At 56.1% G+C, this 18,851-nt stretch overlaps 1 protein-coding gene across 1 annotated transcript; it reads left to right on the top strand.

The window, feature by feature from the left end:
- Positions 1 to 338: 338 nt before the first annotated feature.
- On the top strand, positions 339 to 17,877 carry PATZ1 (POZ/BTB and AT hook containing zinc finger 1). Its single transcript, XM_007953941.2, has 5 exons — positions 339 to 1,609; positions 2,940 to 3,003; positions 9,472 to 9,643; positions 15,929 to 16,066; positions 17,459 to 17,877. The coding sequence occupies exons 1-5, from the start codon at positions 339 to 341 to the stop codon at positions 17,875 to 17,877; spliced, it is 2,064 nt and encodes a 687-aa protein (XP_007952132.1).
- The last annotated feature ends 974 nt before the right edge of the window (positions 17,878 to 18,851 follow it).

Genomic DNA, 18,851 nt, shown 5'->3' with positions numbered 1-18,851 from the left:
GGCAGGCGCGTTTGCAGGAGGGGCGCACCTCTTCTCTCGCGTGCCCCCCGGAAGGTAGACTGACAAGGGGAGGCGGGCGGGCCGGGAGGAGAGAGGAGCGCGCGATCGAACCGGGCTGGGGGCTGCAATGTGGGGGGTAGTGCACCCCGCCGTCTAGACAGTCCTATAGCTAGGCAGGGGGCGTGTGCGTTCGGCGCACCTGCGAGACCACAGAGCCCGGGAACCGGCACGTGTGGAGAGTGTAGACACGTCCGCTGGGCCCCTCTTCTCGCTGCCTTGGGGAAGGGAGGGGGGCGGGCAGGTGCGGCGGGCTGCTTAGTGGGGAGGGGGCGGCGGCCATGGAGCGGGTGAACGACGCTTCCTGCGGCCCGTCGGGCTGCTACACCTACCAGGTGAGCAGGCACAGCACCGAGATACTGCACAACCTCAACCAGCAGCGCAAAAACGGCGGGCGCTTCTGCGACGTGCTCCTGCGGGTGGGCGACGAGAGCTTCCCGGCGCACCGCGCAGTGCTGGCCGCCTGCAGCGAGTACTTTGAGTCGGTGTTCAGCGCCCAGTTGGGCGACGGTGGAGCTGCGGACGGGGGCCCCGCCGACGTGGGGGGCGCGGCGGCGGCTCCGGGCGGCGGGGCCGGGGGCAGCCGGGAGTTGGAGATGCATACTATCAGCTCCAAGGTGTTCGGGGACATCCTGGACTTCGCCTATACTTCCCGCATCGTGGTGCGCCTGGAGAGCTTCCCCGAGCTCATGACGGCCGCTAAGTTCTTGCTGATGAGGTCGGTCATCGAGATCTGCCAGGAAGTCATCAAACAGTCCAACGTGCAGATCCTAGTGCCCCCTGCTCGGGCTGACATCATGCTCTTCCGCCCCCCTGGGACATCGGACTTGGGCTTCCCTTTGGACATGACCAATGGGGCGGCCTTGGCAGCCAACAGCAATGGCATCGCAGGCAGCATGCAGCCCGAGGAGGAGGTGGCTCGGGCGGCAGGGGCAGCCATCGCCAGCCAAGCGTCTCTGCCTGTGTTACCTGGGGTGGACCGCTTGCCCATGGTGGCTGGACCCTTGTCCCCCCAGCTGCTGACTTCCCCATTCCCCAATGTGGCATCCAGTGCCCCTCCCCTGACTGGCAAGCGAGGCCGGGGCCGCCCAAGGAAGGCCAACCTGCTGGACTCAATGTTCGGGTCCCCAGGGGGCCTGAGGGAGGCAGGCATCCTTCCCTGCGGCCTGTGCGGGAAGGTGTTCACTGATGCCAACCGTCTCCGGCAGCATGAGGCCCAGCATGGCGTCACCAGCCTACAGCTGGGCTACATCGACCTTCCTCCTCCAAGGCTGGGCGAGAATGGGCTGCCCATCTCTGAGGACCCCGACGGCCCCCGCAAGAGGAGCAGGACCCGGAAGCAGGTGGCCTGTGAGATCTGCGGCAAGATCTTCCGAGACGTGTACCATCTCAACCGGCACAAGCTGTCCCACTCCGGGGAGAAGCCCTACTCCTGCCCTGTGTGTGGACTGCGGTTCAAGAGGAAAGACCGCATGTCCTACCATGTGCGGTCTCACGATGGGTCCGTGGGCAAGCCCTACATCTGCCAGAGCTGTGGGAAAGGGTTCTCCAGGTGAGGAAAAGTGCCCCCTCCCATGGCCTGGCTTCTTCCTGGCTTGGGGGGGCAGTTCCTTGCCAAGATGTGGGGGTATGGGACTTTGGGGGCTCATTTGGCCTTCCAGAATCACGTCAGGCTTGGGGAGAGCGTTTTAAAGATCTTGATTTTGAGACAGTGCTGCCAAGAGCTGCTCTCTCTTTCCCCAGGCAAGTTCCCTGGCACTAGGCGTGCCCTGCTGTCTCTTCCCTTTGGGGCCTGTGGGAAGAGGCTGGATTCCTCAAGCCACCAGGCCTGGCCATTCTTCTCCCTGGGCTCCCTTTGTGTTTCCGGCACCAGGCGTGGGGCCCTATCTGGGGGCGGGAGAGAGGCTGGGCTCCTCCAGCTAGTCTCCCCGCTTGAATGGCTGCCTGGCTGCGGAGGTGGGGTGCTGGGACAAGTGCATCTTCACTCAGGCCATACCCAGCCCCCCAGCACAGAGGAGACTCCAGCCTCGCTCACCAGCTTCCTTGGGATCATGGCCCAAGGAAATCCCTGGAGGCACTTAGCGCCAAGATCTTTTATCTGCTGGGACCTCCAGAGCCTCACTGAACCCACACGTCCCCTTTATGCCTTCAGGGCAGGGGAAAGAGACCGGAGCCCCTTCTGACTGAGCCTGGTGGGCAACTGAGGAATTGGCTGGCAGCAGAGAGTTTTTTTTTTTTTTTCTCTCGGAAGATATTCAGAGTAAAAGGCCAGTTTTAACTTGCCTGGACCCTGAGAGAGTGTGTGTGTGTGAGTGTGTTTGAGAACCTGGGCTTAGAGAACTCCCTGAGAGGGGCCCCAACCAGGAACCAGTCCTACCGGTCAGACGGTCCCTGCCCACCTGCTCCAGAGGGGCGTCTGGTTTACCAGCCCAGCTGGGGACTTAAGCTCTAGCTTGTGGCCTCTGGGGACTGAATTCCAGCTGGGTGGCATTCATTGGCTGCTGTGGTGGGAGAGGCTGGGGGAAGGGACCTCGGAGTTCCTAAGGGGCTTAAGTCTGGACAATGAATCACACACCCCCTCCCGGAAAAGCTGCAGGAAGGCAGCCCTGTCTTGTCCTAAAGCTGCCTGCCTGGTCCTAGAAACCACTGAATTTCTGGTTTGGGGAGAAGGGTGGACAGGCGAGGTCTGAGACAAACCCTCCCTCCCACCCCCCCACCCCACCCCCGAGCAATCCAGGGCAAAGAGGCTTGGCGGGGCCTGTGGGAGCCAGAGCAGGGTGGGGACAGTGTGTGTCCTGTGGCGCTGGGGGGTGGGCAGCTTCTGCCCCAGTCTGCAGCCTTGTCTTTCAGGGTTTACAGCCTCTGTTGATTCTCTTTTCCAGGCCCGATCACTTGAACGGACATATCAAGCAGGTGCACACTTCTGAACGGCCTCACAAGTGTCAGGTAGGGGCCGGGCAGAGATGGGCTGAAGGAGAAGGCTGCTTGCTGTTCTCACAGCTGCGGCCACGAGCATCTGACGTGTGTGCCGGGGCCGTGTGTGTGCCGGGCCGGCTGATTGAACACCGCTTTGCACACCTCCCGCTCTGTCCCTCCGTCTGCCCTTGTCCTTTGTTCTTTCCCCCAGGCGTTCCCCCCTCCCCCCACCCCCATGTTCCTGGTTGCTTGGTCCAGTGTCTTGGCTCTGTCGCTTGACTTTCCTTTCCTGGTGTTTGTCGGCTCCTTGGATGGCAAGGCCACGCTGTATACGTGTCGTCCTGGGAGCATTGGCTCCCCGGCAGTTCGCAGGGACCCACGGTGGGAGGGAAGAGTTTGTCAAGGGCTCCTGGCGGTCTGGCCAACAGCGCTGTGTTGTCCGGGTCGTCCCCTCGTCTCCCGCTGACCCGAGTCGGAGGTCCTTGTGGATTCCCTCAGCGTAAGGGCACAAACGGAGGTGGGGGCGTAGGAGGGCCCAGTGGAGAGCACCTGCGTAACCCACCCCTAGCTGTGTGCACAGCCTGGGTTTCTGGAGGACCCAAAAGCAAGATGGTCTCCTCTTCCTGCCGGCTCCGTGTGCAGCAGGAGGGGGCTGGGCCAGATCCCGCCCCCCTTAGTTCGTCTGCTTGAACGGTATCTGGAGGCCCTGCTGGTGCCCGGAAACTCCAATTTCCTCTGCTGCTCACTGAGCGTTCTTGTATGGGTGGAACACACCTCCGTCTTCTTGGTGCTGGTCCCGCTCCTGTGCGAGTTCCTGCCATCTGAGGGGGAGACAAGTGGGGGTGTGGATGGGGCACTGAGGACAGCCTCTGGTGGGACAGCCTATATCTCTTTACCCTCTGTGGAGGGGAGGGCTCGGGGAGCATCGTTGGGAGGGAGGTGTGTGCTCAGGTAGGGCAGAGTCCCAGAGGCCAGGTGAGGACATTATTCACAGATGCCAAGCCAGGTGGCCTCCCCAGAGGAGGAGGAGAAGGGAGGCTAACCTAGGGGTGGGCCTGCTGGGGTCTGTCTCTGCCTTGCTGCTCTCTCTCTCTCTCTCTCTCTGATTTTCCCATTGCAGAGCACATTCCCACTCTCCCAGATAGTGTGCTGAGCAGCCCAGGCAGGGTAGGAGGAGCCCAGAGGGCAGTGGGGGTGTGCCCGGTGGCCTGGGGGGGTAACCTGCACTCTCTGCCCTTTTTCCAGGTGTGGGTTGGGAGCAGCAGCGGCCTGCCGCCCCTGGAACCTCTTCCTAGCGACCTGCCATCATGGGACTTTGCCCAGCCTGCTTTGTGGAGGTCGTCCCATTCGGTTCCTGACACCGCCTTTTCCCTTTCTCTAAAAAAATCATTCCCAGCCCTTGAAAATCTGGGCCCAGCACATTCCAGCAACCCTCTCTTCTGCCCAGCCCCGCCAGGATATCTGAGGCAGGGCTGGACCACCCCGGAGAGCGGCCGGGCCTTTGCCCAGTGGCCTGTAGGCTAGCCTGGGCCTTCCTAGAGAGGGCTTCCTGTGGAGGGAGCAGGAATGGTGACTGGCCTGAGACCCTGCTTTGGGAGAGGCCTGCAGGGAGGTCCCTGCCCACCATGCCCAGCCCCTTCCTGGATGACTTGGGGTCTTTCCCAGCTCAGGGATTTAAGGAACTCCTTCCTGGATCCTCCCACAGCCTCTGTCTGGGCTCTCTTGCCTTCCCTCTCCCCACCTCCATCCCCCTTTAACAGATGTTATCCCTAGGCATCTGGATTTGCTTGGGTGGTTTGAGAATTTGGTACTTTGGTGGGAAGGAAGCATTGGCTTAGCTGCTCCCCAACCCTGGCATCAGCTCTCATGAGGCATGGGGTTTCTAGAACGGGGCCTGGCCACACGCCCACCCCCACCCTGGGAATGAATCAGATTCCAGAGAAGACTCTGGTGCAACTCCAATGGGGTCACCCGTTTTGCCCTTGTCCCTGCCCATCCGATGGGCCCTGCTTTTAATTGCTGGCTAGTGAATTAGACTTTGGTGATTTTTCAGGTTTATTTTATTAGCAGGTCTGCTCAGGAACTAGACTAACCAGTAGCTTTCGGTGGGGCTGATAAAGCGGATATAGGCCCTCAGATCCCACTGGTGTGCCCTTTAGCCCCGCGGGCTCTGCGGGGAGAACAGGAGTGACGATAAAATGTTTTCATTCTAACATTCGAGGCTTTGTGTGTTTTGTCCTTGGTCTGTCATAACACTGACATCGCTGTCCCTCGGTGTATGAGCCTGCTCCTGCCCTACCTCCAGTGCACGCTCACAGCCCCGGGGAGCCCACCTCCAACCACGTAGCCAGCACTTCACCCTGAGGTGAACACGTTGGCGCTCTGCACTGGCTGGTCAGCTAGGTGTGCCTCGGCTTGTTTGGCATGGTGTGCTAGTCTGCAAGCATCAGAAAGACGGGGCCCTCTGGGGGTTTACCCTTGGGGCCCCTGGCAGAGCTGAGCACAGGTGTACTTCTTGGCTCCCCTGGTGCTGTGTGGACATTGGTGCAGAGGGTGAAAGGGGCCCGCGATGCAGATGGGTGCCACAGCTTGAGTGACAGGCCATCTGACTGGAGCCGCACCAAGCGGGGACACACAGCCGCCCCTCAGGCTGGAGTCTCCTTTCCTTACTGGACCCAGCCAGGATGCCCCAGGCATGGCTGGGTTTATGGGTTCAGCGGGCTGGGACATCTCCCCCATTTGGAAGCCAACCTGAAACTGAGACCCCAGCAGCCCAGCCCCCTCCCATTGCTTTCAGTGGCCCCCACTTCTCAGGCTGGTTGTGGTGGTTTTAGCTCGAGAGTCACCTCGTTAGAGAAGGAATGAGTTGAGGTGGGAAGAAGGGAGCTGACACTATCAAGGAGGCGGCCAGCGGGGTCCGTGGAGCTGGATCTCGATGCATGGCCCCTCAAGCTTTCCAGGGCTGTGAGAAAGGCTGTTGAAGCCCCCAGAGGCTGCCACAATTCCATCACACCAAGAGTGGGGTTTGCATGAGTGTCTCCGTGCCAGCTGGGCCCTAATTCCAATCCTAGTCCCAAGCTGCTTGAGCCTTTAGGAAGTCTGGGGTGGCAAAAGTGGCAGGGGAGGGGATGGAGCGTGGTTGGGGCTCAACGTGGAGAGGTGACCAGAGGTGATGATAGATAGCCCAGTGCCAACATGGCTGCCCGGGCACAGGGGCAGAAAGCAGGCCAGTCCCTCAGAGAACATGGACTCACTCTCCCCCCAGCAGGGGTCAGTCTTCCGACTTCGAGATAGGGTCACTTTTCTCCAAGTTCTGGGTGTCCCCTCCAAGTTCTGTCTCTCAGCTCCCTGTTCTTCTTACTGTCCCGTGCCTCCTGGGTTTAGTGACTGGGTTCTTTCATGTCCTGTGTGGTCTGAACTCTGGCAGCCTCTCCTTGGAGTTCCCCCTGGAAGTCTTGGGGACTTCAGCAGCAGAGGGCCTCTCTGGCACAAGGGACAACAGGCACTCAGCTTGGCTTTGTAGCACAGTGGCGGTTTCTGTTTTGTTTTTTCCCCAGCAGTCGATTTACATTCTTAATTACGTTTGCTCAGGCAAAAGTTGGCTTTCGTTCCTTGTGTGATAGTGGATGGAAGAAGGGGTGGGGAAAGCCAGCCCAGTGTGGGGTTTTCATTCTGTTTAGCTAATCCCCCAAATGGTTAATCCACTTGTGGATAATTGAAGTTTGGCTGTCCCTCATCTTTAGATCGCTTACTTAGCATGACAAGCCAAGCCTTCTGGGGACAGATCCCCATGGAAAGTTGGCGAGAGTAACATGACATCTCTTACAAATGGCTATACTGGTTTGCTCTCCCTGGGGCTGCAGAAAAAAGAATACTGAACGTGTGCCTTTAACCTGTTTTCTTGTACTGGATCCATGTTTGATCCTGCTGACCGACGGAGGGGTGGTCCGTGGTCACTGGCTGGCGAAGCTGGCTCTGTTGGGGGGGGAACTGACAAGGGCACTCCTCTCTCCTAGGGGCGTTGATGGTGGCCCTTGCTTTGGTTCGCATGGGCTGACGGGTGGGAGAGTCTGCTTTCCTGCACTGTGGCCTGTGATTGGGTCACAAGGCCCCTGAGGTGGGTCCTGCCTATGACCATGACACCAAGTATCCATGGTGCTTTCTGAGTCACCCTAACTGCTGCACTTCCCTGTACGGATTCCGTCACCTCCCGTCAGGAGAAGTGGCCTCTGAGTACACAGTGCTGAGGGGTATCAGTACTCTTACCTAAAGCAGCCACCTCTGTTGAGTCTGTAGACAGCAAGAGCACGGGCTGGGTTGCATTCCAGCTGCGCCATAGCCTCTCTGGGCCTCAGTTTGCGCATGTGTAAATTGGGGACGTTGTGGGTACCTCAAGGGGCTTTGTGCCTAAGGCGTTTGACTGCTAAGCACAAGGTTGGTGGTTCAAACCCCACCAGACCCTCCGTGAAAGGAAGGTGGGGCGATCTACTTCCATAAAGATTTACCACCTTGGAAACCCAATGGGGGTCGCTGTAACCCGGAATCAACTCGATGGCAGTGGGGTTTGCTTTTTGGTATGAGTAGCCCAGGGCAGCCAGCAGGATTGGCAGGGTTGGAAGCCTCCTACTTCCTCCAGTAGCTGAGTCTGGGTGCTTTAGGCAAGTGGCTTTCTAAACTCAGCTTTTTCAGTTATCAAAACTTTGATAACTTTGAAGCTCAATGTATAAAATGGGTAAAAACAGCAGTCTCGATATAAAGCATAGTGCTTAAGCCATGTGACTGCTAACCAGAAGGCTGGCAGTTCAAACCTACCAGCCACTCCTCGGAAGGAAGGTTGGGCGATCTACTTCCCTAGTGATACCACCTCGGAAACCCAAGGAGGGGTCGCTAGGAGTCGGATCCGACTCGGCGCAGTGGGTTTGGTTTGGTTTATTCAATTTGTGGTGTTTACTTAGAAAGACTGAGACTTGCGTAGTAACAGTGATACCTGGTGCCCCCATAGCTTTACTATGTTTGTTTCTCACTGTGACTGTACTGTAGGGAGATGAACATTTGTATGTGGTGACAGTGTACAGGCACTTACCCCCAGATCTCAGGATCTGCCGCCATTAGAGACAGCAAGAGCAGCACCATTCTAATGAGTTAACGGGGTGGGTTAGCATTTGGTCACTTAGAGGGGAACGGTACTTTCTCTTAACAGCTTTAAAAAAGTAAACACCCGTAGAGAAGGAAACATGAGTCCAACTTGACTAGAGCCTCAGGACAGCTCAGAAGTCGCTGGATCCCATTCTCCCGAGGGCCTCCCTGACACTCTGTGACCCCAAGGCTGGGGTGCCTTTGCGAGCCCCAGCTGTGGAAGGGGTGTCTGAGGAGATCAGTGACGGATGCTGAGTCTGGTCTTTGGGTACAGGACATGCCTTCCCAGGGTATGGAACTCGGATGCCACCCCGTCCAGCCTTCTGTGGCCACGCCCTCCCAGAGGCTGATAACTAACTACCTGCCTCCTCCTGCTCCTCGAGGGCTGCTGGGAGGAAGGAGTGCCTGAGCCAAGTGCCTCTGGAATGCTTAGCGTGGTTGGTGCCTGCTTGGCCCAGAATGAGTGCTCGGTCAATGCCCGGTAGCCTTGGCATCCTGGTTACTAAGGTTACTGCCAGCGTTTCACCGGCTTAACGTTTCACAGCGCTCCCGAAACCTTTCTGCTAATTCCAAGTTAACGGAATTGATGGGCTGCTTTTTCATGGGCTGCTTTTTCAGTACAAACTCGTGAGGATATCATGAGGACTTATCTCTGCTCGTCCGGCTTTTCCTTCCCATTTCCCGGTGGCCAAGACTAACAGCACTCTTGAACAAAGTGAATGGGTTGGAATCTTTATGTAAAGCAACTAGGAAGAACCTAGGGTTAGAGCACGGGAAGGCTGGTCTGTCGATAGGCCAACAACTCATCTGTAAATAGGAGCTCTGGTAGCATAGTGCCTAAGGCATCTGACTGCTAACCAGAAGGCGGGCGGTTCAAACCCACCAGCCACTCCTCGGAAGGAAGACTGGGCAATCTACTTCCGTAGTGATATTGCCTCGGAAACCCAAGGAGGGGTTGCTATGAGCCACCAGTGAGTTTGGTTGGTTTTTCATCTGTAAATTGACTTACAGCCCGTGCTCCTCAAGTCAGTCCTTCATGTTTAAGAATGAAAACATCCCTTACTCTTTCCTTTTCATAGTTTTGAGGGGGGTGCAACTCGGCTTGCCGTGTTCTGACAAGCGTGTGGTAACCATTTGGAACTGATGATTTCAACTCAGGTGACCTGGGAGGAGGCATCATGGGAAATAAGAGCAGCCCCTTGGCATTCTGGGTAGAGAGCCTGGACCAGACTCTAACAGTCTCTCTACAAAGGGGGCCTCGCAGATGGCCAGGATGGTTTTGGCTTCACGGCGTGCTGGGCTGGTGGAGGAGTCAGGGGAAGGGCAGGTTTCGCCTCATCCCGTTTTCCTTTCTGCCCTCAGACCTGCAACGCTTCTTTTGCCACCCGAGATCGTCTGCGCTCCCACCTGGCCTGTCATGAAGACAAGGTGCCCTGCCAGGTGTGTGGGAAGTACTTGCGGGCCGCGTACATGGCGGATCATCTGAAGAAGCACAGTGAGGGGCCCAGCAACTTCTGCAGCATCTGTAACCGAGGTAATCCCCCCACTGTTCCCTCACGGGAGGCCCAGGCGGTCTCTCGCCCACCCTGCCTCAGGCTCTTTGCACAGCCCGCCCTTCCTCCTGAGGGATAAATGCTTTCGACCACCAGCTTTCCGGCCACCTTCAGCTCTTGACTACCTCTTTGCCCACTGTTCCCTCCCAAGAAGCTTGTGGCGCTTGGAGTGGGTGGTCCCACGAGACCAGCAGGTGGGAACAGGAGGAGAGAGCCTTCCAGGCAGGAGCCCACAAAGCACCTCCCACGCAGGTGGCGAGACAGCTGCATTTTGCAGGCGCCCTGAACTCCTGAGCGGGGCGGGGGAGTCATTAGGTCCCAGGAGCTGGGATAGCGGGGGTCCTGTGTGAGAGGCGGCTCCCTGGAGCGTGACAGTCATCAGCCAGGGAAGGGGGTCGAGGCTGGAGGTGAACAAAGGTGGCTGCTTTCTACACAAACGGTCAGAAAAGAGCTCCAGCTCTGGGAGGTCGTGGCCTCGTTGAGAGAAGGAAGGTACTGAGTGGGGCAGGAGGCTTGAGGACAAAGTTGGCTTAGCTGTTGTCTCTCTCTTCGGCACTGGTGTTGTGTTGGATGAGGTCAGGCCCATCCCTGAGGTTCTGCTGGGTCTTGTTGGCTGTTGGAAGGGGCCGGAGGGTTGCCATGTCAGTGGAGGAGGCTTGCGCCGTATCTGTGCTGAAAGAGGTCGGGATCCCTGTGTATTGTGGGCGCCTGAAGCCTTCTGCATGGTGAGCTTGCTTTGGCCAGGTTGGGGACATTGCAGGGGAAGTCCTTATCGCCTGGGATGCTTCTGAAAATCTGGGGTTTGGCTTAGTGGGTTGAGCAGTGAACCAGGAGTCTTGGGCCCTGGCGTTTGGTCCCAGCCCTTCCCACCCCACCTTATTATATGGTCTCACTTCCCTTTCTCAGCCTCTTTCTTCGTCTCTCAAATGGGGGTGAAAACACTCCTTGCATCCCTTGTTGCCCACCTCATGGGTGGTTGTGGGGATCCTGGGAGGTGAAGGATGTGAGAGTTCATGGTTAGGAGCCCTATCTTTACACTTTGTGATGGGCAGCACACGGCTTGCTGACTCTGGTTTGCAGTGGGCACAGCAGTGCACGGTCCTTGGTTAGAATCCTTGGCGACAGTGCGTGTGCCCTCACGTCCCCAGTAGAGGGAGACTGCAGCTGCGTGCCCTGGATGCTCTGAGACTGGGTTCCTCCCTGGGGCTGCACACTTCAGATTTACCTTGAAGGCCACTGGATACTGATGCTTGCTTGCCTTTCTGCCACCAGAAGGGCCATTGTGAAACTGAGCAAGGGGTCATAAAAGGATTTTAGACCATCTGTCCTGCTCTTTGACATTTCTGGAACCCATTCCTGGCAGGAGCTTCCCCCATGTGCCGAGCAGTGGGGCTGTGCGTGAGGGGAGCGCTACCAGGCTGTGGGGCTGACCCGTCTTGAGTGTGGCTGTCCTGGCCCTAGAAAAAGAGACGTTTCTGTCTTGCTTCATCCAAATGTGACTTCCTGACAGTGCCCTCAAACAACTCTGAGCCTACTGCCACATGCCACCAGTAGATATTTTGCTAAGTTTCCAATGTTGAAGTTCCCAGCCCAAAAGCAGGGACCAAAGGACAGAGGCTGGGAACCAAAGAGTATGGAGGTGCTGATGGTAAAACTCGGATTGCATAGGAGGGGCCAGCCAGCACCACACAGCCCTGGTGGGCCTGGCTCCGGAGGAACGGAAAGCTGAGAGCGGCAGGGAACGGTGTGGAAAGTCAACCCAGTTAGAAGACAGCTGATTTGGCAAACCCAACAAAGACTGTACATCAGAATTTGTTTTTGCTCAGGCGTTTTGCCAAGATGACTTGGGCAACAGCCATGGGCTCCATGATGGGGGCGTATCTAGAAGAATAAAACCAGAACCACCATTTCTCAGAAAAGCCAGGACTAGATCCCAATCACAAGGTAACATCTTTGGGTCCCAGAATCAGAGCAGGAAATCCCAATCTTCCAAGAAGACAAAAGAGGACTCTGGTTCACCCCACCTTGGGTTATAAGGAAGAGAAAACAATGGTGAGCTTTGTCAGAAGAGGAGCAGGATTCTATCTCCGGACTCATTCCTGGAATGAGAAACAGGAAGAGAACAAAACAAAAGGCAGGCAGTTTTCCTGAGAGGAGGACAGAGGCCTTCCGCACACCAAAGACCTGGTGACATTGGATGAGAATGAAGAGCACTCTGTGTCATCCTCAGCTCTGCCCACCACCAGGACGACGATGACAGTAGGAGCTGTAAGAATAAATGAATGAATGTGCTGGTCTGTACGAGGTCTGTGCAGAGGCTAAAGGTCAACCAGCTGCTCAGAACGGTTTTGGTCAGATCAAGTGAACCACACAGTGCCCTCTGAGGTCCTTCAATCATAAACTGTCTACTCTGTCTTTTTCAGTCTTTGCCACACAGATGACCCCTGGTCGTGAAGGCTGGGCAACGGGGAGGCAGTCTGGCTGTGCCAAGTCCCTCACTTGAGTCAAATGCAGGTTTATAAGCCAGATGACCTTGTGGCTTATATATATGGGGATGTATCAGGACATGGATTTTACTGTTGTAGAGAAAGATGCTTACAATAAAGGGGGTTATTACAGCTAGAAAAGCCTGTTCCCTCATTTTCAAGTTGAGGAAATCAGTCGACCTGGACAGTGGGAAGGAGAGAGGAACCTGGACATCAGCACAATTTTCTTCCTTCCTTTTTCAGTTTCAGTAGCAGGGTCTTTGGTGTATGTGTATGTGCTGGTGTAGGGAAGAGGGCAGCTTACTGACAGAGATGATGTGTGGACTCAGACATCACTGCTCTACTTGGAAGGCAGAAGGAAGCCTTCTTCACAGTCAAGAGTAAGTGCACAAGATGTCACCAGTGCCAACCATGGACACGGGACAGCCTACCATTCCCCTGGCCTGAGCTGATGCTACTTTGTGCCCCCCTCCAACACAGCTGAGTTGGGTGGGCCCTGCTGGGGTTAGGACTGGGAGAGAGTGGTCCCTGATCCCTGTGTGGATTTGGAACCAGGGAGAACAGGAAACCAAGGAGCGGTAGCCTTTCAGTAATAAACTCCAGGTGGCCTCGGAGAGTTGGAGAGCCCGTCCCTTGAAGAATTCCATCCTGAGAGTCCATGGTTCAGAGGGGTCTCTTCCACTCTGGAGCAAGAGGAAGGGGGCACTGTTGGTTGTGGTGTCTTCACTGCTCTGGTGCCGGGATCAGGCCACCTCCTTGGCTCTTGGTTTGTCAGTGGGGAATGGGCAGCTGAGGTTAGAATGGCAGCTAAGTGTGTCTGGCTGACAAGATGGGTTCTGCTTAGAAGCTTGGTGTCCCTTTCAGCCTAACACTTAGCTGCTGAGTTGCTCAATGTTTACAGTCTGGGCATCAAGTGACAGCTATGAAGCCACTCCTACCACCCCACCCTGTGGTTCTGCTATAGACAGTACAATCCACAGCTGGGGTGAGTCAAGAGGACACAGCCATGAGTTTCTCGGACTGTGCTTCAGGAAAACCCAGCGAGTATTTATCGAGCACCTCCTGTGTTCCCAGGATCACTCTCTCTACAAACCAAACTAAAAAAAAAACCAAAAACTAAACCACTGCAATCGAGTCGATTTCCACTCATACTAACCCGCCATTGGGTTTCCAAGGCAGTAAATCTTCACAGATGTAGATTGCCCCATCTTCCTTCCGAGGAGTGGCTGGTGGGTTTGAACCACCCACCTTCTGGTTAGCAGTCAAATGCCTTAACCATTGTGCCACCATAGCTCCTTCATGCACCCCGTTGTTGTTGTTGTTGTTACATGCCGTTGAGTCAGACCTGACTTATAGCAACCCCTCCTTGGGTTTCCGAGACGGTATCACTACAGAAGTAGATTGCCCAACCTTCTTTTTGAGGAGTAGTAGCTGGTGGGTTTGAACCTCCACAAGAAGTTAATTCCTGCTGCAACCTGGCCCCCGGCCCCAGCCTCTTGATTGCTGTGGACCTGCCCTGGCATGTGCTGGGCTGGGGGTTCATACTGCTTCTGAGCCCCTGCAAGGGGTTAAAAACAAAGAAAACCATTCTCGTCTAAAGTGGCCTCATCATATTATCAGAAACTCCTAATGCCTTGCACTTCTGGCTGAGAGCCAGCGTTTCCTGGTTCAGCTTGGTTTCAGGGGTCTCTGTATTGCCAGTCTCAGGGGCAGAGTTAAGGCTCTCCTTCCATTAGGCCTGCCTACTTGTTGCCGACAACAGTTCCCTCTTTGGAATATCAACGTGGGACCCGTTCAGTCCCCTCACGATTGGCCCCAGGTAGACCATTCACACTGCAGTACAGGACAGCTCACTCCACCAGGCAGAGCCCAAACCAGCCTACATCTGATCTTTGAAGTGGCTGTGTTGGAAAAACAAGGAAAATTCGCTCGGTCCCCCGTGGCCCTCCAGCACCGTCACCCACCCACCAGGAGCTTCCACCCTTGCCCCCCAGTATGGCAGAGAGATACGTGAGTGTAAACGGGGATGATGGTTGCAACAGTCCAAGGGGTGCTTCTAGGGCCCAGGGCCAAGCCACAGGAGCCATTAAGGAGTGTGCCCGGTGGGTGAGGGCCAAGGTCTGCTGGCCCACGGTCCTCGGTTGGAGGCCAGGCTCCGCTACTTAGTAGCTGTGCGTGTGAAGGCAGTTACTTCACCTCGTCCAGTCTCCTGCGTCTTCATCTATAAAGTGGTTGTAGTAATAAGTCCCAGGTTTATAGGGTGGTGGCGGGAAGTCTACGGGATATCGTCTGTGTTGTGCCGGGCCCGCCCCGCCACATTGTCAGCACTCACCAAAGGTGAACATTTTATTATAGTTCTGCCAGTGCTCACAAGGGCAGCCCAATTTAGATTAAGAGAAAAAAAAAAGTCCGGTGCATTTATTCGTCACACAACGCTCTCCAGCCTCTTACCCTGTAGCAGGGGATCCCATTGTTGTCCTGTGACTGTGTAAACTTCAAAGGGAATGAAAGGATTGAGATCGTGACAGCACATCTGGAACGGATGGCAGGTGCCCCATCAGGGCACTGGCGCTCCACGTGGGCCTTACGCCAAGACGCGTCTGTTCTCACTGGAAGATGTGACCCTTCAGCACGGCGGGCTCTGATGGCATAGCTCCTTCCTGTGAAACCCACGTTGAAATCCTTTCCCTGCTCCCTGGATTCCCCATCCTCAGACTCGTGTCTGGTGTGGAAGTTGGGCCAAGGTCTCTTCCCAGCCTGAGTCATCTCATGGCTCAAGCTGACTGGAGCAGCTCCAAGATGGCAGACTGCCCCACCCTCAAGATAAAAGACTCAAAAACCAAAGTTGTCACCGAGTAGATAGCAACTCACAGCGACCCCCACTGGCTTTCCAAGGCTGTAAATCTTTACAGAAGGAAACTGCCCCCTCTTTCTTCCACAGAGTGACAGTGGGTTCGAACTGCCGACCATTTGGTTAGCAGCCAGATGCCTTAACCACTATACCACCGGAGCTCAGATAAGGACCAATGGAAATCATGCATTTCTTCTTCCTTAAGGGGACCTGGTGGATGCTCCAAAACTGAACCTGAGAGACCACCATGAAGAGGAGTTGGCCGTACCTCTTTAACATAACTTCCTGTTTTTGTTGTTCTTCAAAAGTCTAGGCAATGACTAAATCCAGTCATGCCAAAAGTGGGGAAGTTAGCCACATAATAGAAAACCTCCTAACAAGAAAAGAAGGGGGACTCCTGGAGGCATTCCTTTGGGATTTCATTTTGCCTGCACCCCATCCAAGACAGAGTCTGGTTTGTGGGCCAGTTACTTTGATGAGTTTTAAGTAGGCATTCTGCTGGCTGGACTTCCATGGCTGCCCTGGAACCCACCGACCACGTTTCCAGCCGTGGTTCCTGCAGCTGGCCTGGGGCCATGGGACAGCCACTCAAAGCACCCATTCCTCAGGCACCAAGCAAGTCTCGAGGCATTTGCCTTCTGGCCCTGGCAGGAGCAGGGTCTCGGGCCAGCCCACCAGGCGGCCGGCCCCGGCCCCTCACCGCAGCCTTGCAGAATGGGCTCTTCAGAGAAGCGATGCGTGGACAGTGCCCCTCTCCGTCCAGAGCATATAGCTCACGTGCTTGCAGCTGCTTCTGAGCCGAGGAGGGGGCCCCCTTCTAGGTGCAGCTGACCTGGGAATGCTAGCCAGCGTGGCCAGTGAGAGGCATGGGGGAAGCAGAGAAGTGTCTGTGCTGGCCGCGGGATCTCATCTCCTTTTGTCTTGTTTAGGTTTCTCCTCTGCCTCCTACTTAAAGGTCCATGTTAAAACCCACCACGGTGTTCCCCTTCCCCAGGTCTCCAGGCACCAGGAGCCCATCCCGAATGGGGGAGCAGCGTTCCACTGCGCCAGGACCTATGGCAACCAAGGCAAGCGACCCCTTGCTCTGCACTTTGCTTCTCTGCGCAGACTGTGTTGTGGGGGCGCTGGGCTGGGTGTGGGGAGGCGGGAAGGCTGCCTCCAGGAGGCTCGGCTATCTGACTGGCAGTCGCCTCCGGGATGAAAGCAGTGGATGTCTCACTCCAGGTCAGCGAGTGAGCCTTTAGGGCACTGACTGCTGAGATCCAGTCCCGCCTCCTCTTCCCCAGCCCTCCTCCCCTGCTGTTGGTGGCCCCCCACTCACCGGGGGGCCTGCAGGGATGCCCAGGGCCCAGGGCAGGAAGAGGGGCCCTGCATGATGAGTCGGTCTGTGCCTGTCTGTTGACTGTCACCCTTGGAGGATGGTGCGTAGCTGCGGCTTACAAGCTTTCTCCTCTGACCCTGTTTACGGGGGAGCCAGCGGCTGGCTTCTCCTGTGACAGGGGCGGTTGGTTGCTGTGAGCGGCCCTTTGTGGAGGGCGTCTGGCTGCATTTGTGAGATGCATGGGGGCCTCTGGTTTGCAGCTGGTTTGCAGGGAGCTCCCCAGGCCCCACCTTCAACTTGTGGATTCCGGTGGTTCCGTGGCGTCGCAAGCTGTGTTGTTGCCTCAGGGATGAGGCCAGGGGCTCGGCAGATGGTAGAGATGGCATGCTCCACGCTCCCATCACAGACCTCCCTTCCTGGCATGGCACGTTGAACCCGGGCAGGAAGCTGCTGGTTGATACGAGGATGCCAGTGTGGGCTGGGCTAGGCGGACCAGTGCGGGCCATCTAAGGGCCCGGCCGCCCAGCCAACGGAGTTCAAAGTTGCTTTTCACCTCTGTGTTTTGGCCCCTTGTGCCTAGAAGGGTTTTGGCAGAAGGCAGGTGGTGAGGGCAGGGCTTGTGTTTGCAGTGGTAGGAAAAGGATTGGCGTCTGTCTGAACCATCGATGGGGCCTGCCTGGTGAGGCCCTCGTGGCTCTGGCTTTGCCTTGCTGGAGTGCAGCTAGTCTGGCTCAGGAGCGAGACCTTGACAGCCACCCCCCTCAGCGTCATCAGAGCTTCAGCTTTAAATCTCCCCCCACCAGAAGCCCCCAGGAGAGTGCCCGGGAGTTGGGAGTCTTGAGTTCTGGGCAGAAGAAGTGGCGGTCCCCTCTTCATCCCCCCTTCCTTGAAGCAGGCTGAGATGGTGGTGAGTGACACACGTGCACCTGCATGAAGAGTCGCAGCGAGGGAGGCTGGCGGCCCCAGGGCCCTGCTGTCTCACCCCTTAGGCATTCCAGGCTCCCAGACTGACCAGCTGAGCCTCCGTGGGTTCTGCCAAGGCAGCGGCTGGCCATCGGCTGCCTCCCACAACCTCTCCACGAGGGAGCGTCTCCAAAGCCTGGCCTTATGTGTTCCCTGTGTTTTGTTTCTCTTGTAGAAGGCCAGAAATGCTCACATCAGGATCCGATTGAGAGCTCCGACTCCTACGGCGACCTGTCGGACGCCAGCGACCTGAAGACACCGGAGAAGCAGAGTGCCAACGGCTCTTTCTCCTGCGACATGGCGGTCCCCAAAAACAAGATGGAATCCGACGGCGAGAAGAAGTACCCATGCCCTGAGTGCGGGAGCTTCTTCCGTTCCAAATCCTACTTGAACAAACACATCCAGAAGGTGCATGTCCGGTCCCTCGGGGGCCCCCTCGGGGACCTGGGCCCTGCCCTCGGCTCGCCCTTCTCTCCCCAGCAGAACATGTCTCTCCTCGAGTCCTTTGGCTTTCAGATAGTTCAGTCGGCTTTTGCATCATCTCTGGTTGATCCTGAAGTTGACCAGCAGCCTATGGGGCCTGAGGGGAAATGAGGAGAAGCTTGTCCCAGGGAGACTGCCCTCCGGGGACTGCTGAGAAATGCTGTGAATGTGGAGGGAAGGGATGTCTTTGAGTTCTGTAGCTGAGAGATTTTTATTCATTTTTAATTTCCTTGCCCGCCCCCCCTCCCCCAACCCCAATGGTCTTTAGAGATAGATTCTCATCTGATGCTTTGCAGAAATATCTTTGAGAAGCTGGTATGGGATGAGGGCAGAAAACACTACATAGGCCTCCAAGGCAACACCAATCCTGGTTTCTCTGATGGGCGGAAGCTGGGATTGTGTTGGTGCTCAATTACTAGTGACCCCAAAACAAAACCCAACCCCATGGCATTCTGGGACCTCAATGATTTTGGTCTCCTCCCACTTCTCTGTTCCCTCAGCCCCTTCTCCTTCCCATGCCCCTCAAAAGAAACCACGGTAGGGTTTCCATCCCCTTACCCAACGTTTTAAAGGAAGCTGGATGCCTGTGGCATCCCACGGACCACGGGATAAGGGTCCGTGCCCCTGAGCTCAGCCTCTGGCCTGGCAGGCCCCGGACCTTCCTGAGCCCTGCCTGGAAGCTGGCATTTCACTGCTGGGGCAAGCTCAGCTGTGGAGGGCACTCCCACCCCAAATTCCAGTTCTTACGTGATTCTAACCATTCAACTTGCTGTTGGGTTTTAATTCTCTAATTATTATGATGATTGTTATTATTTTTTAGGACCAGTTGTAGTGAATTGCTGCTGAAAGCTATTCCAGGTGGTACAGAGCTCTTTGTAAACCGAAGCCACATGTTAGGGTTAGTATTAAACCTTGTTTAGGTGTACCATAATTAACTTGGCTAGTTGATTGTTTTAAGTCTATGGAAGAAATAGTTTTATGCAGAATTTTAAAAAATGCCAGTCTGGTCAGGGAGGTATGGGTTTCGATGCTGTTGGGAACCAGGAAGGTGGGAGAGCCAGCAGGTGGGGGACATTCTGTACCTC

Source organism: Orycteropus afer, unplaced genomic scaffold (assembly GCF_000298275.1).
Source record: "Orycteropus afer afer isolate SDZICR_OR568_19922 unplaced genomic scaffold, OryAfe1.0 scaffold00420, whole genome shotgun sequence".
NCBI classification, from domain to species: domain Eukaryota; kingdom Metazoa; phylum Chordata; class Mammalia; order Tubulidentata; family Orycteropodidae; genus Orycteropus; species Orycteropus afer.
Note: the sequence above shows the minus strand (reverse complement) of the source record. Positions and strands in the feature narration are given on the sequence as shown.

Excerpts from the sequence above, each read along its gene's own strand:
- PATZ1 (XM_007953941.2), top strand. The coding sequence starts at position 339 with ATGGAGCGGGTGAACGACGCTTCCTGCGGCCCGTCGGGCTGCTACACC. Across the intron at positions 3,004-9,471 it reads AACGGCCTCACAAGTGTCAG|ACCTGCAACGCTTCTTTTGC; the intron begins GTAGGGGCCGGG and ends TTCTGCCCTCAG. Across the intron at positions 9,644-15,928 it reads CTGCAGCATCTGTAACCGAG|GTTTCTCCTCTGCCTCCTAC; the intron begins GTAATCCCCCCA and ends TGTCTTGTTTAG.